The sequence below is a fragment of the Microtus oregoni genome, unplaced genomic scaffold (genome assembly GCF_018167655.1).
Source record: "Microtus oregoni isolate MIOR12 unplaced genomic scaffold, Mior012 000013F_ref0000133, whole genome shotgun sequence".
Classification (NCBI taxonomy): Eukaryota; Metazoa; Chordata; class Mammalia; order Rodentia; family Cricetidae; genus Microtus; species Microtus oregoni.
Window position 1 is genome coordinate 27,569,449 of NW_024543072.1, and position 27,010 is coordinate 27,596,458.

A 27,010-nucleotide genomic window follows, 5' to 3' on the forward strand; every position below is an offset into this window, starting at 1 on the left:
AATTTGTATAAAGAAATGTATCATGGAACTAGTATTTTTCGATACCACTATAGTATTTTCCTGTAGCACTGTAGTAAGGAATACGGTGTATATATGGAGACCTACATATTCTAGGGAGGCATTGAGATGCAGTGAGCAACTATGCTTTATGCCTCCCCCCAGAGTTTCACTTAATAACTCCAACATTCATTTGAACATTTTGATCATGAACTTCCAAATCTGTAACAGAGAAGTAGTTGTAATGATAATAATAATTATAATAACAAAGCTCCAAGAGTTACTGATTGCCACTAGATGTAGTAGTTTGAATGTGGTTGGCCCCCATAAGCTCATAGGGGGTGGCATTATTAGGAGCTGTGGCTTTGTTAGAGTGGGTGTGTCCTTGTTAGAGGAAGTGTGTCACTGTGGTTGTGGGCTTTGAGGTTTCCTGTGCTCAGGATATCACCCACTGTCTCAGTCAACTTCCCGTTGCCTGCAAGATGTAGGACAATCAGCTAACTCTCCAGCACCATGTCTGCCTGGATGTGATATGCCCCATCTCTGATGATAATGAATGGAACCTCTGAACTGTAAAGTGAGCTGCCAAATTTACATGTTGTTCTTTATAAGAGTTGCCATGGTCATGATATCTTTTCATAGTAGCAGAAACCCTCACTAAGACATAAGTTGCTGCTATGGATTGGGGTATTGTTGTGATAGGCCTGTCCATGTTTTTGTTAGAAGGAAGTGGACTTTGGAACTTTGGGCTTAGAAAAGTTTTAAGAACTGCTTGATGGGTCATACTAATAGACAACAGTGCCACTGTGAATGATTTGAACTGTGGGGAACAAGAGGTTTCAGAGAAGAATGTGAGTATGTGGCCTAGAGACTGACCTTGTGATATTTTAGTGAAGAATGTGGCTGCTTTTTGTCCTTGTCCAAAAGTCGGCCTGAAGCTAAAGTGAAGAGTTTTGTATTAATTTCTTTTACAGAGGAAATCACAGAACAGCTTAATATAGACTATGTTGTATAGTTATCAGTGTTAACTCTGATGAAGATTTATAATAAAAAGAACCAAGCTGAGCAAATAAAAATACAAAATGCACAGATTGAAAAAGGGACACCAGGCAGTAGAATTGCACTAAACCCCATGTTCAAGGAGATAAATGGATTAAGAAATGGAATAAAGGGAGTGATGACCTCAGGGCAAGATCTTACCAAACGAAATTTCCAACTTGTGTAAAGGTATTAAAGAGAAGCATAGAGCCCAGTATGGTGGTACATGCCTTTAATCCTAGCTCTGGTAAGGCTGAGGCTAGCAGATCTCTGAGTTTGAGGCCTGCTGGTCTAGAGATGCAGTTTCAGGACAGCCAAGTTTAGACAGTGAAGGAAACCATAGAATATATGGTTTGAAGATGATGAAGATGTGATTGAATGAGGGAGCCATCTTCCCGCCTCAGTAAGCAGCAGAACTTAACAGCTTTGGTCATGTGGTTCTAGAGTGCAGGAAAGAAGAAGTGGGTTATAGAATTTGCCCACAAGACTAAGAAAAGCCTCTGAGGTCATGCAAGTGTCAGGGATGTCCCTAAATGGAGGCCTAGAGAGGCCATTGCATGAACCTGTAAAGTTGAAGCCTAAATTGCCTTGGAGACCTCAAGATGTAGAGATGCCAGAGTCATGGGATACTTGCCAAGGACAACTGCTAACAGGGAGTGGAACCAGCCCAAAAGAAAGAAGTATATTGCGGTCAACAAAGCTGAATGGATTTGGAGGTTTGAAGAGTATTTTTACATTAGACATGAAGAAGCAGAGTTTGGAATTTGCCCAGCTGGTTTGGTCCAATATTTCCTCACTGTGTTCCCTTCCCTATATTTTGGAATGATAACTTATATCCTGTGCTGTTATATGTTGGAAGTATGTTATCTGCTTCTTGATTTTGATTTTTACAGGGATTAAAGTTAAGAGATTGTATGAATCTCAGAAGAGACTTTGAACTTTGGACTTTAAAACATTGTTGACACTGTGGTAGACTATGGGGACTTTTGAAATTGAACTGAATAAATTTTGCATTATAATATTGTTACAAGATTATTGGGACCAGGGAGGAGAATGTGGTATTTTGAATGTAATTGGCCTGCATAAGCTCATAGGAAATGGCACTGTTGGGAGGTTTGACTTTGTTGAAGTAGCTATGGCTTTATTGGAGGAATTGTGTTACTGTGGAGGTTAGCTTTGAGATCTCATATATGCCCAAGCCTGACCCAGTACCTCAGTCTACATTTTATTGCCTGCAAGATGGAGGACTCTAAGCTACTTCTCCAGTACCATGTCTATCTGCACACTGTCGTGTCCTGCCATGATGATAATGGACTGACTTCTAAAGTGTATGCAAGTCACATAAATTAAATGTTTTCTTTGTAAAAGTTGCTTTGGTCTCTTCACAGCAACAATAACCCTAAATAAGATAGCAGGACACAAGAAACAATGTCTTTGCTGTTTTATTCTCCTTCTGATACTGTTTACTTCTTTTGCATCTGTGTAATTTAATTTACAACATATTTTTCACAACGTGATGCCAGCCCACATCAACCCTATGTGTTGAAAAATTCACAGAAAATAAATGTGAAATTTAAGTCAAAGGCTATGTCCGAATGTTTTATTTGAAGTCCCTTTTGCTTTCTCTTATCAATGTAATTATCACCTTTGAGCATTGAGTGCCATATTTAAGTGTTGATGGTGAATCAAAGAGCACTAATTACATAACTTTACCTTGATATTGTCCACATGACCATGGCTTTACTTTATGTTTGACCTGAGGATTTCCTAGGATAAAAGATGAGCTAATAGATACACGTGAAAAAATTACCCAGCCCTGTATAGAGCCATATCATGACCTTTATCACACTCTTCTCAGTTTATCACAATCTAGATATTCCATTTGTTTTAAACTACATGTCTATACTTATCAAGTATACCATTAATTTTTCATTGAGTAACTGCAATGGTATGATAGTATTCAATGAAGAAAGATGTCATCCAAACCATCACCATTCTACACTCCTTCACTTTAGCATGGAACCATAGTTACTAAATTTGAAGTTCACAGTTCTACTTTGCAATATGAAAATTCGCTGAAGTACCTACATTGCCAAGGGAATAGAATTTACTTTGTTTCAAAGCTCTTTGAGTGTGCTATTTAAACCAAATGCATTGATTCTTGTCTTTAAAAAGGCATGATGTTCCTTCAAGTGACATTAATGATAACTTAAAACATCTTTAAGAAACTCTGCATGATGGTACACAACTATATTCACACTGATTCAGGAAGCTGAGGCCAGAAAACCACAAGGTTTGCATCAATTTAAGTAACTTAACAAGACCTTATCTCAGAATAAAAATTATGAAAGGGCTCAAGCTGATTGTTAGCTGTTAAGTGCATTAACTGTTTTTCATATCCAGCATTATCTCAGAAGGAGAGATGGAAGGACAGAAGGAAGGAGGAGGGATGGGATGGATGGAGGGAGAGAAAGAGGTAGGGAAGGAAGAAAAAAGAGAACATAGAAAGATAGGAGGACAGACAGTGCAAAGACCGGAAGAAGTGATGAATTATACTAGATGAAAATCTCTTCTTATTTAGCTTCATGCAGTACTGTGGTATACATGAGTACAAACTCTTATTGATTCTAAACAATCATCATATTATTTAATACCACCTTATTACAAATTCATCTGTATGTATGGTAATCAACCTCACCATTAGTGATATTTTTGTAATTTAATTTATTTGTTGATTTTAACATTTTTAATCTCTAAAACATATCAAATTAAAAGGCAAAAACAATAAAAAAGGGGAGCTGGACACAATTCTGAAAGTAGTGTTCGGCCATGCGGTTTAATTGCCCCAATTAACACATTTTCTTTTCTCTATCATGGTTCTGTTTTTAAATATTTGTTACAGAAATGCCTTGGGAAAGTTTTTTGTTTTGTTTTTTGTTTGTTTCTTTGTTTTGATTTGCTTCTTTAATTTATCAATTACTCTCCTTTGTGAGGAAATTAAAAACTTAAATTTATTCTCATACAGATATAGCAACATATGAACATTTGTTGTCCCTGTGCCAAGAATCTGACCTTTGCGGTCTTTCCTTTTGCTCCCAATCCAACCAGACATCTATAACTTTTGAGGTTCAGGAAGGCGGCAGAGGAAGTCTCAGGAATGGCATGATGTGGCCTCTTGCTATTGTACCAGAGTGTACATCATGCTAAGTGGCCTTTGAAGTTGAAGCTCACAGTAATTGATAGCAGTCGGCTAGAGGATGTTGTTGATAAAAGATTCTGAAGCTCTGATTTGAGAAGACAACTCTGCAGCTGATGTTGATGTCTGCCAAAGCTTGGCATCAGAGAAGGGTTACAGAGTTGCAAGATTTAGCTTCTTCCTCTTTAATGGAAAGCACTTTGATTTGGGAAGATGAACATCCTGAACTTAAAGAGATCAAGCTCCGAACTAACATTGTGACTTTGAATCTGTCAATTAACTTTATTTTTACTCTCTCTCTCTCTCTCTCTCTCTCTCTCTCTCTCTCTCTCCCTCTCTCTCTCTCTCGTGTGTGTGTGTGTGTGTGTGTGTGTGTGTGTGTGTGTGTGTGTTCTGAATCTGCTGCAAATACAATGAATGTAACATTGGGCTTGTCATGTGGTCATTCTGTTTCAGTATGAAGAAAGTCACTTTAGGAGCGGTGATAGGCATGGGAAAGAGTAAGAAGAGGTAAAACCAAGTTTCTGGCGGTCTCTTGGGATGTAAATGATGTGAAAAAGCCATGGATTACCCATAATTAGATGCCCAATAAGCAGAGACATTCATTGTGAGATAACCCTAAGCATCGATATTGACTGTAGCATCCAATCTTCCTTAGGAAGACCCAACACGTGGAAAAAAAATCCAAAGTCAAGAATGGAAAAGGCCAAAACATATCCTGTCCTTTCTTATGTCCTTCAGCTCAACCACTGCTGCGAGATGGTTCTTAGATCTTGTAATTATTTGTTAAGACAAGAGGGCTACGACCCAGCACGAAGCTCTGTCTGCATTGTGGAATTATCCTTCTCTTCTGTTTTCTTCATCTAACATTGTGTGCCTCTAGCCTGAGCAGTGTGCACAATATCTTCCTTCCATCACTTCTTCCTCTTCTGTAAGGATATAATGACTTATATCTGGGGATATAAGTCATACTTTTAGTGAAGGTCAGGTCCAAACCTGAAACATGGAACTCTAAGCAGAATACTATCATAGCGCTACTCTCATAGACGTGGTCTGTTGAATTAGGCAGAGTTGGGAATTGATTCTCATTATAATCCTGTTTTGGTTAGACTGTGTTGGCAAGTTTCTTTTCTGTAAGCCATAATTTAGCACTTCAAGACTAGAGTTATAATAGTATTTTATGGGCTTGTTAGAAAGGTTAAGTAGATAGGAGTACATAAACAGGACAGCGATTCTGCCCCCAGGAGGAATGCCCTGTATCTTCTTTGAGTCTATATTTAAATTATTAGACTGTTTCCAAAGACTTCTTTCCTCTGATTTTAGAGGGGCAGTAGTCTTAGAAAGCAGATGGAGAAATTTATCTAATACCCAAAGCAGAGCTAGGTTCAGCCTCCTCCATGGTTCATAGCAGTGTACGTGGGTCTGGGTTGCAATGATCTGCTCACAGCCTCTGATAACTTCGGATGCTGTACTACAGACTCTTCAAAATTCCCTTTCTCTCCTATCCACCTTGGCATCCAGAGTCCCAGCACAAGCCCTTCTCTATTGTTCTCAACCTCTCTTTGCTTATATCTGTGCTTCTTTCTTTACTGAGGTTATCCATACCTGTCTTGCCTTTGGGGCTGGAAGATAAGAACAATTATCTCTTTTATGTTATGGCCAGAGTTTAATAGTGCATATATATTACTGGGGTTCAATGTAAGTGAATATATGAACTACATTTATTCTTTTCAAATGCTAGAGATGAACTCGTAAGCCTCAAACGTTTTAGGAAAGAAATAAATCACTGAGCTACCTCACGGCCCAGTGGAATGACATTTCTTAATCATGATCTGAAGCAGCATTTATACAGATACAGATTTCCAAGATCCCAAATAGAAATAAATCACTTCTGTAAACTGTTTCTGTCTACTTCTAAGAGGATTTCTAAAATATCTTACTGTCATAATTATATTTCCTTTGGGCTCATAAAAATAAGTTTACCTTTCTGAATTAGCACTAAACATTAGTTCTAATCATGATTCATGTTAAAAAAAAATGTCCCTGATTTTAAGAAAAACGTCAATGTATTATTTCTCTCTTATATAGAAAACTAGATATTACATTAATATCACCTGTAGTTAGTTAAGCTCTTAGAACTCAGTCAAGCTGATATGAGTGCATGGTTATCATTTATCTGTGCACTCTGGCAGTACTGAACGTCTCTGGAGTTTGAGACACCATTGAACAATAAACAAGACCAAGTCGTTCTTCCTATGAGACCAGTCCAGAACAGTAACAGCTGGTGACCAGCGTTATAAGAAGAATTGAAATAGGACAATAAACTAGCAATGAAAAAATGTGTATCATAAAAATTCTTTGAGGAAATGACTGCGGAACTGAAATCTGAATGATGGGAAGGAAGCAGGAACGGGAGGATGAAAGAGCTGGAGGAAAACTCCCCCAGATTGGGAGGGAAGGAGCCTAGAATGTTTGAGGATCAAAAGAAAGATGGATATCCCATGTGTTTAAGGAAGGACTAGGAAAGGGAGGTTCACAATGAATGACTTCTGATAGAGGCCATGGGAAATAATATCTTTAAGGGGCTGGACACTGGGATTTGACCGTGATCCAGGCGTATATGGGCAACACAAATTGTACTTGGTGTATTTTTTTATGCATGAAGCTGAGAGAAATGGGACATGAGTGTAATCGGGGTGTATTGTGTGAAATTTCTAAATAATCAATGGAAATATTATGTTGAAAAAAGTAGGGAGGAAGAGGATGGGAAAGTCCCTCTTGCCAAAGAGAAAACAACCCTGTGGGAGTAGAGGCTGGCAATCTTCTTAAAGAAAAACAAAGCAAATTCTTCATCTCTAAGTGTTTCATTGACCCAAGATAATCAAACAGCCCTGCTAGAGAAGGGTGATTTTCTTTGTTAGTATCAGATGGCCAGTGGGTGGAGCCCCCCTTCTCCCCTTGAAAAATGAACTCAGATTAATAGCCCCTTTCCTGGTTTACTGTGGATGTGAATTCCCAGAATTTAGGCCAATTTCATCTGTTTACCTCGTTTCCCCCTATCTCATATGATACCCAGGCCTGCCAAGCTGAGCTCTGTGTCCTGCCCCCAAGACCTTGAGTCCAACTGTGTGAAGGGTTAAAGTGCTTTGTATTCTGGTGAGATTTGCAATTGCTGGATTGCGGTTTTATGAGATCCCTTACTGCTTGGCTCCAGGCAGAAGCATGCTTTCTTAAAACAAGAAAAGGGGCGGGGGAGGGGGAGGATACATTTAAAGAAAAATTAACAGTTTTGCTTTCTCTAGCAAGTGTCTGGAAGGTGAACAAATTGTGTATGCAGTGTGTATATACACAGAGTCAATCCCCGAGTATAGTGGGTTGACATTCATTTCTCAGTTCAATACTAGGAAAGCATTCCAATCTACCCACTTGGATTTTCACTTACATTACAACCTTCAATCAATTACATATGATTTTCAGTACTTTATTTCAAAACTTAGATAATGTTTCCCATCTGTGGGCTAATGTTTATGAAAGGCTAAGCTAAGCCTTGATGCTCCTTAGATTAACTGTATTCCATGAATTTGTGTAAAGGTATTTTAGCTTACAATGGATTCATTGAGATACACCTCCTTCGCAAGTCAAGAAGCTTGTATGTATATATTCACACAAGGACAAGTCTATATATCTCATACATATGTGTGTATGTATGCATATACAATAGGTTAACATACAAAAAGAAATGTAGAATATTAATGTAACCATAACTATAAGTTTGCTTCCAAATAAACGATAAATTTTAATCCTTCGTCTCTATACCTGGGTATTTTCTCAGATCAGAAATGTAAATATGTTGCCCTGTCTAACCTGTAGAATGCAGTTTCTTTGACACAAGAGATAACTTTTCTTTCAATATTTAACTGGAAATATCTTGGGCTACGAGTAATCCATTCAAGGAACCCGTGTTATAGGCTGCTGTCGGAGACCTGCCTTGACAAAATTTGTACGTTCCAGGGTAGGAGCGTGAGGGTTAGAATTACTAAACAAAAGAAACAGAGGTATGAGAAAATATGAGACAGAAACACAGAACGGCATAGGGAGGGAAATTAAGTGAATGCTGACTCCGTCTGCATTTATTTTCCACATACTTAAATACTTCATTCCAAAAGGGGAGGGGGAGGCAACAAACTTCATGATGTAAGGAATAGACTTGAATTCTCCAGCCTTTGGTCCAGATGGAGCAGATTAACCTCTATACCCAAAATACTAGCTAACCATACCGTAAGTCAGAATCTTGTCAACAACATTGAGAGAGCAAGAATAAGCTAAAACTCTCTGGTCTTCCGTCAAGGTGGAGCAGGCTCACATCTGTGTGCTGCTCACCTGTGTGCCACATCTGACCACCGTGGCATGTTTGTTAACTATAGTTGAGGCTCACTGTACCTTTTCTGAGGATCAGTAGCCCCGTAAAACTGAAGTAGTCTACTACCACAAATTTCCCATGTTCCTATCTTTTCTCTAAAAGGTAGCTTGATGGTGTAATCATGATGATCTAGTACAACTACCTAGATGGTACCGTGTCTTTAGCTGCTGGGGAAGATGAGCCTCAGAATGGGGGAATCAGGTGATAATGGCCCAGAATAGATCTTGCCTCATGCTGCAATTATCACAGCGAGCTTTGGTATCACTGTGCACATGACCATGTCTTTTCTTAAGTTCTCCTGTGTGCCAAGGTGTCTCCCACAAAGCAAGCTAACCATCTTTTAAAGCTCATGGTTGCTAATTATTTCTTTGTTCGTTTCTTAGTCTTCAAGAGTTCAGGTCCTGGGCCAAGGGGACTTAGTGCTGTCCGTATAAACCACGCTCTAAGAATAGTACCCAAAGCAAGCCAAACTTTCCTTAACGACCTGATTGCAGACGTCCTCGTGTGCCCGCTGAGGCCAGTGGAGCGCTTCCGTGACCTACGTCCTGATGAAGTGGCCGATCTGTTCCAAGTGACCCAGAGAGTAGGGTCGGTGGTGGAGAAACATTTCCAGGGGACCTCCATCACCTTCTCCATGCAAGTGAGTAAACAAGTTGTTCAGACATGTTTCTTTCCTTTCTTCTCAAAGTTGTGTGTATTGGCTCTGTATCCCAGCCTTTTTATCAGAGAAGTAGTTTTAGTGATCCGCAGAAAAAAAGATGCCCCTAATCCAAGGCAGCTGCCCCAACGTGGTCTACGGAATGGCATCACAGTAAGTACCTGGTGTGCTGTTTACAACATAGGTGGAAGTCATAGACAAGAGATTTTATGGGCTTGACTCAGTTGGGATAAGGCAAGCCAAAGGGGATTTGGAGGAAGAAAAGGTTCATTTGCCTTACATCTCCACACTAAAGCTGGCCATTGAGGTGGGCTAAGACAAAAGCTTAAAAGTTAGCGACCTAGAGGCAGGAATGGAAGCAGAGACCATCGCCAGCACTGCTTACTAGTTGGGGAAGGCTTTTTGCTCTGTGGTATGTTCTGACAACTGTGGATCCAAGGAGAACAATGACAAGGCTGAGCCTTCTCTTTGTAGGGCTCACTATTCTCTAAACGTAATACAGACCACAGTGTTGAGTCACAGGTTTTTACTTGCGGTTGTTGAGCATGGCCCGCTACAAATGGAAGAAAACAGATTTTTTAACCATCAGAGATGGACAGGTAGAACTTGACCTAGTACTCTTCAGGTCGAGAGAGGGATGTCCGTGATACATCTGTCAACAGTTGGGAATTGAGTAAATTAGTAACACCACATGAGCCACTTCGCATCCCTAGTCAGGTTCACAGAGATGTGTATTTAGCCAAAACCACAGACTGATAATTCTATTTGGAAAATTTTTATTGCAGAGAAATTTTCCACCTTCCCCCTGGAGCAGCCACTTTCCCTTTCTATGGCATTTGGAGACTAGGCCTGTGTGCTTGTATTCAACAATGACAATAACAGTAGGCCATAGTCTTGCCAGCCATGAGAATCTGGGAAGGGGGATAGATACATGGATAATGGTACACCCCCATCAACCACTTCTACTTTTCTGCCTCAAGGTCATAAGAGCTTGAAAAGATTGTGCCCATCTAAACGCTTCATCTTCTTGCTTTGTTGATTTCTAGAGGAGAAATTCAATCAGATATTAATTAAGTGATTTCTGATTTAAAGATAACCAAACTGGTCCTTTGCCTCCTCAAACATTTTCGGCCTTACCTTTAATGTGATTAAAGCCATAACTGAATGCAAAGAGCATGAAAAGTAGAAAGGAGTGGCTTGCTTGATAATTCATATCATTTTATACATATTCCTCACTCAGAGGGAATTGGAGACCTGTCTGGTCCCACACATTCAGAATGAATGGTCCCCATGGGACTACTACAAATTAACACACAATGAAATTGGATCTAAATTATTAATGAGCAATATTTCTGAATAAGCAGGCAATATCATCCGTCAGTTCTCACCTCAACTCTTTCTCTTTCTTTCTCCTTCTTCTAGGATGGTCCTGAAGCTGGACAGACTGTGAAGGTGAGTGGTTATTATGTGCACACAAATTAATAAGAGGCGATTATGGGAGCTAATAAAAAAATCACATCGAGTCATTTGCGGCACACTGCTGTTTCATTATGTTATCTTCGAGGTCAGAGAGACCCTCGGTGTTGGAGCCATAAATCCTGACATTATAAACTGTACCCAACAGTATGTTTCCCATTAGTTTACAAGACATTTGCCACTGTGTAGTAAAATTATTACTGTGAAAATGCTAAAACAGAAACCAAATCGAGGAGTCCTAAATCAGAACAGGGCAGGGTGCCTCAACTTTCTATGGGTTTTATGGGTCCTGTACAGACTAGATCACCCAGTATGTCTTTATTTCTGCACACAATTTAATTTCACTCATTCCTTCTTCAAGAAGGGGACATTGGTTGTTTGCCCCAGGTTCCTGCTTTCCCTCCTGGTCCCTTGACCTGTTTTCTCTTCATGCCCACATATTTCTCTTCTCTCTAGCAACTAAATATCAAAGTCCAAACTTAATGGGATCATTGGAGTTCAAAAATGGTTTTGAAGTGTGCGAGAGAGGAAGGACGGATTTATTATTACAGTCTCTAGGACAAAACTAAAAGAGCCTCTGCTGATTATGAAACAAGAGTCCAGCTTATTTCACAAAACATTGGGTTCGATGCTTAAGTGACAGAGAAGACTGGGTTTGCGGTGGTAGAAATAAGAAGCCAACCATACTATATATATATATATATATATATATATATATATATATATATATATATATATATATATATATATCTGATGCCACACATGGTGAAATAAAGCTTTGGGCTTTAGGGGGGGCCTTGACTAGCAGGGTAACTTGGCACTAAGTCACACCAAATGAACGTGTCTCCATTGTAGTATGTAGGAAATAGGATATCTGGGGACTTTCATGGTGAGTGGTTGTCTCAAAAGGAAAGCCAGCAAATTACTAGTGATAAAAAGAGTGACCCCAATTTTTCCAAACACATGACATAGTGAACACAACTGAGGGACATTCTGCTTCCATCCACGCCCCTGACCATGCTGAGCATCCAAATATTCAGATGCCAAAAGAGGATGCAATATCAGTAACTTTGTTTTGAAACTGATTCTTGAAATACAATGCATAGATATTCAAGCTTGGCTGCCAGAGTTTTCAAACTCAGATTTCAAATGTAATTTTAAAATGCACTGGATTAGGGTTTAGTGAAGTTTCAGCGAACATGGGAAAGTACCCAAGGCAGAGCAAGTGCATGGAAGAATGCACAGCTATCCAGTAGAACACAGAGGCTGATAAACAGATGAATGTTATGTGAGCAGGTGGATTATGTACTCTCAAGATTTTACTTCACAATTCTAAAGAGGGCAGGTAAGTTATTTGCTATACAAATGGACTTGAATAGGGAAAAATAACTTAGAAGTTCCCAGGGACCAGGAGAAGGAAGAAATGGGGGTGAGTGCTAAGGCTCTCTTTTGTGGTTGATAGAGATGTTGCGGTATTTGGAAGATGGAGCTGATTTTTTAAATGTAATTCTTTAAAGGAGACAAGTAAGCCTTGAGTCCAGAAGGCTGAAGATCATGACTGTGGGGCCTCAGACTATGTATTTTCCCACTTGCCTGAACAAGGTGTCATGTTTTTGTTAGCGTTATTGATGTTGATGATGGACAGATTTATAATATAAAGTATTATGTGTGAATTATTAAGTGGACTTACCATAGTCAGTATTGTTTCGCTTAAGTTGATTTCTGTAAACAATTGTATCTTTTTTTTCTTTAAAATAAGCATATTACGTTTGAAAATTTTTTGTTCTTTCCAGACGAATCACCCCATTTCCACAGTATAAATTCATGGGGTCCGTTCACAACCTTTGTGGAATATCATACATAAAGAAAAATTCATCACACACACACACACACACACACACACACACAGAGTCCACCATGAAAAGATAGTAAACCTTTGTTAACTATTCTGCTACAGCAAGTCCTTCTATATAGAAGTATATATTCTGTATTTGTCAAATTTTGTGTGATATTTACACCACATTCCATGAAAGTTTATCTGGATGCCAGCTAAACAGCCTAGCCGCCACCACAAAGAATTTCAGCTGTTGTTTGGGTAAACCTTCTAACTAAAAACGCTGGAATAGGACGGGAATCTTCATTATTACACACAGTCTGATCTTTCCAAAAGTGGGTGTTTCCCGGCCATGTTATCTTCTGCTGACAAAGTAACTCGGTGATGGTGTTTGGGTACCAGGGATACATAGAGACCCACCCTGCAGCACAGGCAGCTTCTCCAGGGAGCAGAGTGGCACCTTCAGAATCCAGATGTACCATTTGAAGGTTCTGGGTTGAGGCTGGGAGCATTTGATGTTTTGAAATTCGCATTGTTGCACATTTTAAAGGGACGTTTGGCAGCCTACCATGGAAAGCCTGGGGCATGTCTTTTTTTTTTTTCTTCCCCTTTTCCTATGTGTGAGATTCTCAGTGCTGTGTCTGATGTCTGAGCTCTAAATCACTTTTGTCTCATGCCAGGTAGTAATAGCAATAGCCCACTAATGGTCTTTTTCCCTGAAGCAACTGTTGTTATTGTTAATGAGGGGACACCACTGAGTTAGCCTCTTGAACATGATGGCACTTCAAGATTTTTTTTTTCCTGGGGCTTTAGATTCTGCCTAGCAACACACAGGGTGGCCTGGCTTACTCAGTAAGACTCATGTAACAAGGAAAAGGAAATATTGAAGTAAAAAATGACCTCTTATTTGACAATTGATTATTTGGTTTCCTTCTCAAGCTTAAAAGTAGAACACTGCCAGGCACCAGATGTTCAGTGCGGTGATCTGGACACCCTGCAGGTTTCAGAGGAAATCTGTGTCCTCTCTCAGCTACTTAGCCCTGCCCTGCACCCACGCAAGTTGCCCTGGTGAACATCATGCTCCCTGTCCTGTTGGCTAGTTGGAGTCCTGTCAAGAAATTCTTCATTGTCTCTTACACATTTGTTTGTTTACAAATGTTCATTTTTCATGCTCTCTTTAGTTTCCAGGGAATGTATACACACACATATCTGTTATGATTTTGGATATTGTCATTACTGATGGTGCTTAGAACATGTTGCCTAGGAAAGTTGGCTCATTGGCCACTACAATAGGCTAAGATGAAGGAAACTGAGAAAACTGTGGCAGGAGGAAGATTCACTCTATAACATCATTCATCATTCTACCTTGAAGGAGGCCATAAAAGAATTATCTGACCTATCTACCCCAAAAGTAGACATAAGACAATCTCCCCCAGAAGGGCCCTGCTTTTTCTGGTAAGCTGTGAAGACTCGGGACAAGCAGGTTTCCACAAGTTACCCCAGCTTACTGCTGTTAGATCACAGCGCTGCTTTCTTTTCCGAGCTCACTTCCTCCTCTCCATAAAAATACTTTGCCCTGTTTCTTTAGGCCTTTGTGTCTGAAGCTGCATAAAACTTAGATCAAGAGGATGTGCTTCTGTGCTTTTTGTGCTGAGAATAATCTACTCCTGAGTCTCTATCATTAGTCCCAAAAAAGCAAGAGTTGATGCTCCTCTGTTTTCCACTGTACAGCCAGGCATTTAGGTTTCCTGAAATTTCTGTGAAATATTCCCTATATTGTAAACATCAGACTAAATATTTCCATAAATTATATTCCTAAAGTGAAGTGTTTATTTAATGATTCTTTTATCAATAAAGACTTGGGAGTCAGATATTGGGGTAAGAACCTGATTGATCAGAGAAGTAGTGGAGAAGCAAGTGGTGACCTCCTCTTTCTCTCCTTCTTTAATCCAGAAGATCTAGAATCTCTCTAAGTCTTTCCCTACTACTTCCTGTGTCTCTTTATATGTCCTTGGCTCTCTAAAACCTTAATGTCTAATTTTGTTCAGTTAGTAGCTAGTCTGCCCTCTGACTAAAGCAAATTTTATTGCCAGTCTCAGCAGTGTCAGAGTGAGATCAAAATATCCCAGAACATTTCTCCCTTTTGTTCTAAATAGTAAGGTAAAATTTTGACTCTAATATAGTAAAACTATATACAATAAGAACAATTATTAGATATTGGATTAAGAATATCCAGCCCAATTACATTTGGCAAATTCACAGAAAATACTCCATTATTTATTCTATCTTGGTGAGTTCAACATTTTGGACCTGATTCCCTTTTTATACTAACGTGTATTCCCAATCCAAAATTATATTTTTAGGTCTCAAATATTTTCATAAATAAACAATTTAAGCTTTTATGTCTCTTAACCGTATACACTTCATACCTCTTTTGTGAGTTTCTTTTCTGAATTTGGTAACATGGAAAACTGTAACTATAACTATCTATTCTTCAACTTCATCAGTGCCTTCCAGAAGAATATAATATTACCCGAATAAACAAAAAGTACAGAACAAATAATTTCCAAAGCTATAGAAATGACAGAAATAGCTGGCTTCCTGAACAGTCACCCAAGGTCCTCTGCAATGTTTGGTCATCCATTGTCAGCCTATAGGCCTGGAATATCTGAGAGACTTTTCTATGAAGCAGGAAATTTGAAGGACTCTCCTAACCTGTCATAACAAAGTTTGGAAGCTGCTTTATTTTGTGTACTTCTTGTTCAGTTTGCTAGCATGGTGTCAGCAGTCAAGGCAAGGGCATTTTCTTGTCCAAATGGCTAACTTTTGCTACAAAGAAAGCAAACTCCATATGGAGGATCTTTGATGCCCATTATCTTCTCTCAAGTAGATTGATGCTGCCAGGAGAAGATGTGTCTCACTGTCGTGAAAAACCATATTATTCAAACATCTTAAATGCCATACTTTATAGACCTCTGAAGTGTTTGAAGACCACATACTATCTAAAGTTTATCTCTTTTTAACCTTGAAAACATACTAACATGGCCACAAATTTAATCACTAGATGACTAACTATTAGACTTAATATCCTAAACTATTAATCTTAATTATCCTAAATAGTTTGTAATAATAACTTTCAAGGACTAGAAATTTAAATTATATTGTTAAATAAGCTACATAGGCACAACACCTTAAACAAGTGTAGAAACATATAAATAGCACAACAAAGATAACTTTAAATTTGTAGTATCAGTTGTATTTTTAATCCATTCATCTATTGGTGCTGATCTTGCCTTTAAAGGCCTAGTCATCCTTTTGCATTTTAAGTTAGCACTTTTTCAAAAGCCAAATTTTCTATTAATATTTGTCTAATCTCTGGATCTGCTATCCTATCTACAGTTAAAGCCAATATTTGTAAAATATCAGGGAAGGCTTCTTTTGAGCCTTGTATAATTTTAGTAAATGACTCAGTCCTCTTTACTTGTTTTCAACCCTGTTCCAAGCATTTCAAAGCCTCTATATAGCATAGGGCCAAGGTGAGATCATCAAATCTAAACTGTCTTTGGCAAATCAGCATGCTGGCCTTCTCCAAGAAGCTGATCTTAGAAAATATCCATACGGCTAGCTCTAATTTCTTGTTCTATAAACCCTAGCTTCCTCTTTCCACTATTCTTTCCATTACAACTGAGGACCAACTTCCAATCTTGCTGTAGTTTTGTGGAATAATTCTGTTCTGAGTTGCCCATGAATTTAGCATCTACTCCATAAAAGGTGAATGCATACCAAATAAAACCTCTGCTTCCATCAATCTGTTCAAATCTAACATTTCTACAGGAACCCTGTTAACTTTTGCATAGCTTTGAGGCTGCCTATCATCTGGTGGTCATTATTAAGTGGTAGTTGGATGAGTTAAAGTTTGTTTTCTAATGACCTTGGGCTGCTCGTCTTCAGTTTCATAATGCAATGGGGCAGTAGGCTCTGCTCTAAACTCCTCTGTCTCTGTGTGAATATTTTTCTTAGTCTCATGTAGCGGCGTAAATAAATGCAGGCAGATAGTAAAGAATATATACAGCATTTTTTTGTTTTTGTTTTTGTTTTTTGTTTTTTTTTTTTTGTTTTTCGAGACAGGGTTTCACTGTGGCTTTGGAGCCTGACCTGGAACTAGCTCTGTAGACCAGGCTGGTCTCAATCTCACAGAGATCCGCCTGCCTCTGCCTCCCGAGTGCTGGGATTAAAGGCGTGTGCCTCCATACAGCTTTAATGGTTAAATAAACTTACAGAACCGAGGTTCCCGCGTAGCACAGGAAGCAGGAAAAGGGCTGAGCAACCTCCTGCGCGCCCGATTTATCAGTATACATTCGCCCGAGGCAAACCCGCCCCCTAAAAGGGGCTGGCTTAACCCTACAGTCTCATTAGTCGTTCTTTCTAAAGATTGTATCTTATCATCTTATCAGGCATTTTTTTTTTATATTTGGCCCCAATATCAAATCATTTTTAGGAATAAAACATGCATTACCAAACTGTTAATGATTATAATCAACATTATGTCAATTCCAACTAAGTTGCTTATCCCTTCATTTAATTTTTTCCATTTTCAGACCATCCATTGTGGAACCAAACAGATAACTAACTCCTTACACTGTAATAATGTTCCCCACTCTTAACATGGGTAGAAACTCTTTAAAACAAAAATAACAACAATAACAACAACAACAACAAAACCGAAACAACTAATTCCCTCTTTAAGAATTCCCAAGTACCTCACCAGGTCCTCTGATCACCACAGCAATGTGTGAGGCTGTCTGTCACTGAGCTGTGCATCTCGGCTGAGAATGCAGGCAGAGCACAGCCTGGTTGAGGACTTCTGCATCTGCTGACATTTAGCTGATAGCTGAGGGTGTGTGGCAGCCCCAGCAGCAGTAAAAGCCTAAGCAGGTATTGAGGCAGCCAGCCTGGCAAGGCAGTATTGCAAGGAGAGGTTCCAAGGGAAGCCCGCAACCTACAGGGAAAGGGTGCAAGACACCTGAAACCTGAAAAGCAGGCACAGGGGGACTTACAGAAGAGGGAAGAAGCTTGCCTGATGGAATGTAAGAGTGTTGGGGTTGGGGGAGAAGAAGAGCTGCCTGAGTGACAGAGATAGTACAATAGCATATAGGTCCAAGCCACCTGTGGTGTTTGGTACCAGGGATGGTATAGGCTGCTGTAGAGAGACTATAACAGAAAATCTCCAGACTCACATCGAGTTGAAAAGCCAATGGTGAGTAGCTGCCTGGTGATCTTGTGCCCTATGTTGGATGCCAGAAAAGGTGTTTGCCTAATTATTCTCTTATCAATAAAACCTCAGGAGTCAGATATTGGAATAAGAACCTGATTGATCAGAGAAATAGTGGAGAAGTGACCAATGACCTCCTCTCTCTCCTTCCTCAATCAAAAAAGTTGAGCATCTCTCTAAGCCCTCCCCACCACTTCCTGTGTCTCTCCATATGTCCTTTGCTCTCCAAAATCTCTATGGCTAAATTTGGCCAGCTAGTAGCTAGCTCTGACTTCTGATTCAAAGTAAACTTTGTTGTCAGTCTCCAGAGTGTCAGAGGGCAATCAAAACATCCCACACCACTAAATCCTAATCCAAAGTGTAATTCTAGCCAAGCCAAGGCACTAAGGTAAACTCATTCTTTTAAAAGGAATGCCTTCTAATAAGCTTAGAATGAAATATTTTCTCCGAGGCTGTTACATGAGCATCTTTGGGTATATTGAGGGAAGAGATTTATTCCTAGTAGGTAATCTTACAATCTATTTATAGATCATGTTTGCGTATACTCTTCCGTTTTTGTGGTGCTTGGATACTGTACTTAAAGGTTTAATTTTATGCTTTTAATGCAGGAGGAAGTATGTCTTAATAACTTGAAATATTAGCAATTACTTTCTAGATTGCTCCAGCAGAAAAAGAGTTCTTTAAAAGAAAGGTTATTAAAAATTATCTTTAATCTCCTTTTCCCTGTGGCATTTTTGAGTTTCCTGGATCAGGAGGTCTTCCACATGACATGGCCGTATTGTTATTGAGTGCACATAGACGACACCTAACTATCAGCACAGTCGGAGAGTTCATGTGCCTTGGCATCTGCCAGAGGTGCCATGGGAAGGTGAGCTCTATGACTTACTAGCTTTGCCACTCTGGGGCAGCCTCTTAACTGTGAGCCTTGATTTTTTAATTTTCTAAATGGAAAACCTATTGAATTAGATGGTGATGAGAAGAAGCTGACATGGATATATAGGGAATGTGTGAGGTATTGGGTAGGACTGATATGCATTAATGAGATTTGGACCTAGATGCCATATCAAATCCCATCCTTCTCGACATATGCTGTCAACTGGTGTGTATGTGTGTGTGAGTGTGTGTCTGTGTAAGTGTGTGTCCATGTCTGTATCTCTGTGTATGCTTATTTGTGGATGCCAGAGAATACTTTGGGCATTGTTTTCCAGTGTCTTTCCACCTTGAGTTTAATTGAGTTAGGGTCTCTGAACTGGAGCTCAGGAAGTCCAATAGACTAGATGGCCAGCAAGCCACAGAGATCTTTTTGTCTCTGCTATCTCATTGCTGGATCTAAAAGCATACACATCATGCCTAGCTCTTTCACATGTGTGTTTTATCCGTAGAACTCAAGTCCTCATGTTCACACAGCCAACACTTTAGTGATTATGCTGTTTCACCAGTCCTCTTTTCCTTTCATGCCTGTGTGTTTGTGTGTCCTATCTGTGCATGTGTCTGTGGACATTCTTGTGTGTGAATCCAGGCGTACACAAACCTCAGAGCACGTATAAGGGTCAGAGGGCTCCCACATATCATTTCTGAACTTCTACCTTGAGGCAGGGTCTCTTTTTTTGGTTTTTCAACTGCATATGTCAAGCTAGCTGGCCTATCAGCTTCTGGAGATTTTCCTGTCTCTATCTCCCATCTCTCTGGCGTTGAGATAACTGACGCTCCTGATACACATTGTTTACATGGTTCCTGTTGCAAGGAGGCCATTAGTTTCTTTCCTGGCTGATAAGCTCCAAAATAATCACACAGAAGCTATATTATTTAAAACACTGTTTGGCCCATTAGCTGTAGCTTTTTATTGGCTACCTCTTACATCTTAATTTAATCCATCTCCATTAATCTGTGCATCACCACAAGGTGGTGGTTTACCAGCAAAATTTCTCCGGTATAGGCTCCATGGCTTCTCTCTGACCCCACCTTCTCTCTCCCAGCGTTTAGCTTAGTTTTCTATGCCTAGCTCTGTTCCCCAAAGCTCTGCTTTAGGACCAAAGCAGTTCCTTTATTTATCAATGGTAATCACAACATACAGAGGTAATCCCACATCAGGTTCCTGAGGTTGCAGACTTAGATTCTCATGCTGTGTAGCAAGGATTTTTCACCCCCTGAGCCATCTCCCCAGTACCAGTACACCAACACTATTATCTGCTTTTCTTTTGCTTCCTTCTTTTTAAATTTTTATTTATTTATTTATTTGTTTGTTTTTGTTTTGAGACAGTTCCTTTCTATGTAGTAGTTCTGGCTGTCCTAGAACTCACTATGTAGACCACACTGGATTTGAACTAGTAGATATCGGACTCATCTGACTGCTATGTGATGGAATTAAAAGGTGTGGACCACCATACCTGGTTTATTTTTCTTAATAACAGTTTCACTTCTATTTTTTTTTCCTTTGAGCTAGGGTAAGATTGGTCCTCAGTGATGTACACCTGATACTGACATTGTGGCCCATAGTTCACTTTATTAATAAGAACTGCATTTTCTCACAATTGATTACTACCTCATAGCTTAGATTTTTGGAAAAGTTTTGATCTGATCATATATTTTGGGTTTTTTTCAATGCTTCAAATTTGTTATGATAAATGACCACTTGAGCTGGATATGGTAACATATAATAACTCCAGCGTCTGGGAGGCGGAAGTAGAGGAGAAGCAAGTTCAAGGCTGGACTGAGCTACAAAACAAGACTTCATTTATTTCTCACTCCCCTTACACACACACACACACACACACACACACACACACACACACCATACATGAAACAACTTGTAAGTTAAAGAATGTGCATATTTTCGAAAATATTTCTTGAAAATTTCCTGAAAAATATTTCTGCAATTATCCTCCTTTATTGTTTGTCTGCTCTGAATGTTGATGCTTCTGTGTCATTCTGTGAATGAATCAACAGTGGCCAGAAAAACTGTCTAAAGTGGGTTTTGATTATTAAAGCCTATCCCCTGTTCAGTCAGCGGGTATGGATCTAGAAGTTTGTTTTGACAGATACCACAGTGATTCTGAGCCATTCTGAATCCTGGCATCAAGACTATGAAGGGGTAGTGAGAACCCAACATGGAAGACTCCCTGTGCACTCAACATTTTCATCTCAGAGTTGCTGCAAAGGAAGACATAGTGTGCACAGGATGGAGGAACCTGTAGCTTGATAATGAAAAAGATTTGGGTCTGTTATTTATTATTTTCATTTGGAATGAAATTTCCAGAGAGCGGCAATTCGCCACAGGTCTTTTATCCTCTGATGAAAGCCACTGTGAACACTGCCTTGTCTCTATTTATACCTAATGCCTGTATTTACTGCCGGAAGAATTAGTATCTTCAGGATGCAGTAGCTTTTATCTTGTAGAATTGCCTTATAATTTGCATCTGTTCCCAGAATAAATCTAATTTGACTGAGTTCAATAAACCAAGGATGGTTGCAATGGTCAGTGGACAGTTTTGAGTGTACTTGTTGGGATAGTCTTCTTTGGGACGGCTTGTTTACCTCCTTCTGATACTTTGGGGGCAAAACCCGTGGTTCCTAACTCTCCTGGCCAAAGAAGGCACTAGAAGCCTCCCAGTACTCCTTAGGAAACTTTCTCTCCTATTAAACCTTCAAGATTTCTCCTAAGTAGCTACTGAAACAGTAAATTTCTCCATTTCTTTCTTTTTTCAGTTGTGCACGGTGGTTTTCATTTATTGATGTGCCTGTCACCTTCCCCTTGCAATTTCTCTCCTTCCGCCTATCCTCAGAAAAGGGCAGTTAAGGAAGAGATTTGGGGGAAATCTGTTTCCTTCTGGCAGTTAGAAAGGAGATGACAATTAAAACAGTCTTTGGATATGATAGAGATTGTCAATCAAGAGTCTAAAGCAGAGTACGAAGGGTTCTCAATGAAAAGGGAAGAGTGAGAGAAAGAGGAGGTACAGGAGGCCATATTATTCCTCCTCTTGCTAAGAATGACTGGAGAAAAAGCCTCAAAGTACAGGTTTTGAAGAAGGGAGGTGGTGTTTGAATTTAGAGGAGGAAGTAGGAATGAAGGATGCTTGTGAGAGCCTAAAGCACTAGGTATTAGTTTTTCTCTGGGTTTCTTATCTGAGCTTTGGGGGCCCTTTCTACCACCCAGACCTTGCCCAGATATTTCCACTGGATCTTCTCACTCCTGAGCTGTGCTTCTAGAATGGCTGTTCCTCTTTCTGCATGGAGTTCATTCTCTAGGGAATGGGAAGGAAGCAGAATTTTCCCATTTCCAGTGGGCGTTCATGAGCATAATATCTGTTGCGTCAGAACACATGAAACCTTAACCATGCTCCGTGACACTTTCATGTTTTAACATTTTATTGGGGTTTTTATGTTCTATATTCTCCAACATCTGATAAGTAATCTAGGAAGGATGGGGTGGCCCTGGTTGATAGAAAATGCAAGGCAGTTAAAATATAAAGATTGGAGAGAGGACTACAGAACAAGACTTCCTGGTTTCAAACAAATGTTTTACCTGCTAAGCACTACTGCCCTCGGTAAGCCAAGTTTGCTGAAATCAAGTATTCATTTACACATATGTAAAATGAGGATTTCACCAGTCTTTTATGACCTTCTACGGATATTGTAATAATCAAATGAATGACTATGTGCCCAGGCCTTTAAATCTGTGCCTTGCAGATCGTGAAGCCGCAGAAAACATTTGCCATGAGCTTTCATAATTTCTACTTGCATTTCTCTGCAGCTCCCAAAGGCAGGCATTAATATTTTACACACGAGGAGTTGAGGTTTAGAGAGGAAAGTCATTTCCTGAAAAGCACACCTAGCAGGTACTATAATTGGGAAATGAAACCCAAGGCAGAGCAAAGACCCATATCTTCCTTGTGTCATGTGGTCAGTCTGTCCCTTAGAAAAACTTCAGTCACCCCATCAGCATGGCCAAAGTGGGTCCAGAAGAGGGAGAGGTTGTATAAATATTATCCTTGCTGCAATCCAGATTGGTTCTATATCTGTTTGCTTGGCTTAGAATAAGGTTGTTGGCTTCCTCCCAAAAATACTCAAAGGACTCTCATTGTTAACTAGATTATACAGGTGAAGATTAACAAGTCAAAACATTGTTTTATTGCTGTATGTCCATTTATAGTAGAATTATATGTTTTAGGTGTTGAATTTTTTGTTAGTGTTACCAACAAATTCCACCAGTAATTGGAGGCCCTGACATATAGCAGAGTTGGTATTTAGTGATTTAATTTTATTTGAGATCTGTAATGCAGAAATATAGAAAACATGACAGATGTGATCCGGCTGTTGCTGTTTTAGCATTCAGTAGACTTCCATCTGAAGCTTAGAGTTGGGGATTTCTATATAATCACTGTGAAAAACAGTGTTCTGTGGAAAGAGAGATGTTCAGTATATCCTAAGATCCCCCCAAAACTCAGCTTTTTATATAATCAATTTGAAAAACAATGTTCTGTGGGAAGAGGGGTGTTCAGTAGACCCTAAGATTCCACCCCCCCAAAACTCAGCCTTTTAATTCTGTTGGTGCAATAGTGAAGCCAGTTACTCACTGTGACCATTTTTGCTGTGTGATAGACACTTGGTACTCTAAAAACAATAGTTGAGGGGGCTTGGAAGTTGGGAAGTTGGTAAAGTGTTTGCCTAAAAAACATGAGGACCTGTGTTCATCCCCAAGAAACTATGATAAAAAATTATGATTAAATCTGGCATGCCAGCACACACTTGTAATCCACGTGCTGGAGGTGTGAAGGCAGGTGGGCTCTCTGAGACTCACAGGCCAGCCAGCCTACCCTGTGTGGGGTCTCTAGGCTAGTCAGATCCTGTCATAACAATGAAAGTGCATAGTGCCTGCCTGACACAACACCGGCAGACTCCAAGTTTGCTCTCCAGCCTCATGCAAACGTGCACATGCACATAAACCTGCACACACCCGAATGCTCACAGGTAGACACATGTGCACAAAATAGCAATGACCATTCCATTCAAGTGTTGATTCTCACCCCCTTGCTGTGTTTCAGGCCTAGATGATTTTGTTTTACATCATCTAACTTCACGTAGTCAGCTCCTTCTGACTTCAGCTCTTTAAGCCTGCCGTATGTCAACAGTGGGCTTGGCAGAACTGTGGAACCAGCTAAAATAACTGTGCCCCATTAGTCACATGAAAAATATTCAATGCTTTTTTTTTTTGAATGCACATGGCCAGTTTAGTTTCCATAGATGAGCCCTTTGTTACCATAGCACTTCAGTGAGGGCAGAGTGTTCAGTGAGAGCCCAGAAAATAGTTTATGCTGTGGTAGAAACTGGGCATTCAGCTGAAATAACTCCAGATGTTATGAGATTTCATTTCCAGAGTTACTAATAGCTAACAATAATAAAATTTAAGAGCCGGTTGCCTTGAGCTACCTATCTAAGTTTTAAAACTATATATTGTTTAGAAATTGCCTCTGGGTGGAAAGACTAGATGGAACACATCGAGGGAGGTGATGGCTCCTCAGGTGGCCTAAATCTGTTGCCTTTCATTTCCAAATTGAGTAATGTATAATTGAGTTGATAATCATAAATCTGAAATTTTTAAATCTTCGTATTTTATGGCTTATTAAATAGAAAATAGAAATATATAGTGATCTTGGTAACTTTTATTTTACAAGGGCCCCATTGGAAGGATTTTTGACCAAGGCATGACTATAGCAATTTATTCTATTTCCTTTATTATCCCGAATATATACGTGCTTCTCATAACCTTGAATTCAAACCTCTGAGGATTGGGATCATAGCAGAGTTTTGAAAAGCCACGATTGGATGTTACCCAGATTTATAGTTTACTCTTTCATTTATTTATATAAATATATTTTTGAATCTTGCCCTAAATAACCTGATTGACTCTTGGCCCCATATCCGCCTTGAATTATTTGATTCCTTCCAGGGGCTTCTCTTTTCCCTTTGTGCCAAAACCACTAGTAAAGTAATTCTCAAGACTCAAAAGGCAACTTGGAAAATTGAGGATTGAATGGCTGAGCCTGGCTCAGGTGGGAACAGGAGTAATGAGAGGCGCAGACATGTAGAAATTAGTGATGACCTTCCTAATGATAACTGAGTAAAAAGTCTTAGGCTGATGAGACTGTAATGGCCCTTAGGACAGATACAGTGAGCTCCTCGCCTCCCCGCCTTGTGAATCATGTCAGTGTTGGGAAAGGGTAATTTGAAATTTAACACTTATGCCAGATATCAATCCTACATCTATATTTTGATGACAGATTCTTTCTCTTGAGAAGAGTCTTGTCCACCATGATCAGAAAAATAGAGACATGCAATTATGGAAGCTTTCTCAAAAGGAATGTTCTAACTTCAGAGGCAAAAGACGAACAGTGATTTGAAGTCTTGTGTCCCATCAACGTAGAGATAATGTTCTTGGATTCTGATATAGACACTGCCATTCCTTGGCTCTGATATCCCCCCCCCCCCCCCCCCCCGCCAAATGCCTTTCTTCCTCCTGAAAGGGTAAACAAGGAGCTGTGTAAGAAGTTGACCTTGCCTCAAGTGGTTAAGAAAAATCAACAACATTGAGTGAACAAAGTGAACTGCCAAATACTCTTTTACTTTGTGATGAAATCCATTTCTCCTAATGCTCACATTCAAATCTCCCACTCTCGGCTCTATATAGCAGTACCTGGTCACCGAAAGAAAAAAAATGACTTCTGCTTCCTATCCTACTGCCCTGAAAACAACCCAAGAGGGGCTTTCATTTGTGCTTCAAATCATCTATCGGTTGTAAATGCTATAAATTCCCAAATGCAATCATGTCCTAGCAATATAATTCTGATGAAACTGTTCAGCCATGAAAAGAATAAATGTGACTTTAAACTCAGATCCACCATCAAATGGTCATAGATGAATCTCACTATTGAGGAAGAGACTCAAACCACAGGCCTGCAGATAATTCTGGAAGACCTTTTGACCTGGGAAAACAGTTAGTGTCATCTACTCTACAACCTCCTTCTCCCAGCACGCACACACACACGCACACACGCAATACACATGCACACACACAACATTGAAGTCTGTCTTTTATCTTTAACATCTTGAAATCCAGGACACTGTGAGGAAGCTCTTTTCAGTTATGCACAGCTTTCATTTGTAGTTGATGCTGACAACAGCCTCGTTACCTGGGATACCCTAAACCCTGCCTCTACAGGAAAGGATCACCCTGCCTCTTCTCTCTGTCTGCTTAGCAGTCTCTCTTTGGGGACAGATTTTTGAAATGAATGTACCAATAGTGGAAAGCTGAGTAGCTGTAGAAGTTCTATATCCCCCAATGGATTCTTTTTCCAGTCAGTATTTTTATGGAGGACTTGCTTCATATCAGATACTGTTAGACTCTGGGCTGGAGTGCAAGGGAGGGCAGCCAGGAAATATTCTTAGTTTTCCATTCATTTCAACAACCAAGTGAACTAACAAACCATCACAGACCTGAGTAGTGTTAGAAAAGCTGTAACATTGTGTGAAATGGAAGAACCAAGAGGAAGAAAAGTAGGAGGACTATCACTACTTTATTTGGGGGGGGGACAAAAAAAAGGGACTGTTAAAGAAATGAATTTTATTATGAGAACTATAGGCTGGAGAATAACAGAAAGCCAGTCAGTTGGTGAAGACCATTCTGGACAAAGAAAATAGCAGTGGGAGTGAAGTTATCACATTTTAGGAAATGAAGACAAGGATGAAGCAAGAAAGATGAAAAGCAGCAAGAGGCCAGTTGGAAGATGGAGAAGAACTTCTGCCAGACCTTGCTCATCATTGACAGGAAGAAGTGCTAATTCCCTTTGGGGTGTGTCTGGTGTTTCAACTATCTAAGGTCAAAGATTTTTCCACCTACTGTCGATCATCTTAACTAGATTCATATTTAAGTGTCTAGTATACTGTTCTAGAATTTGAATAATTAGTGCCTCATGTCTATTATGTTCTTGATAGTTCTGCCTAGATTTTCTACACATGTCAATTGTTTAGGGTACAAGGAGTTAAAATGGGTTGAATTCTTTTTATGGTGCCAGGTGCATACTTCATTTTTATAATCCAAAGGTTGCCAAATTTCTTTTTGTTGA

At 39.7% G+C, this 27,010-nt stretch overlaps 1 protein-coding gene across 5 annotated transcripts in view; it reads left to right on the plus strand.

Moving 5' to 3' along the window:
- Fhit (fragile histidine triad diadenosine triphosphatase) overlaps positions 1-27,010 on the plus strand; it is a 1,425,825-nt gene that overhangs the window by 1,133,075 nt on the left and 265,740 nt on the right. For all 5 annotated transcript variants that reach the window (XM_041662668.1, XM_041662665.1, XM_041662664.1 and 2 more), the window contains 2 exons: positions 9,146-9,291; positions 10,732-10,761. In XM_041662668.1, coding sequence (XP_041518602.1) covers positions 9,146-9,291; positions 10,732-10,761 — 176 coding nt within the window. The remainder of the gene's footprint in view (positions 1-9,145; positions 9,292-10,731; positions 10,762-27,010) is intronic.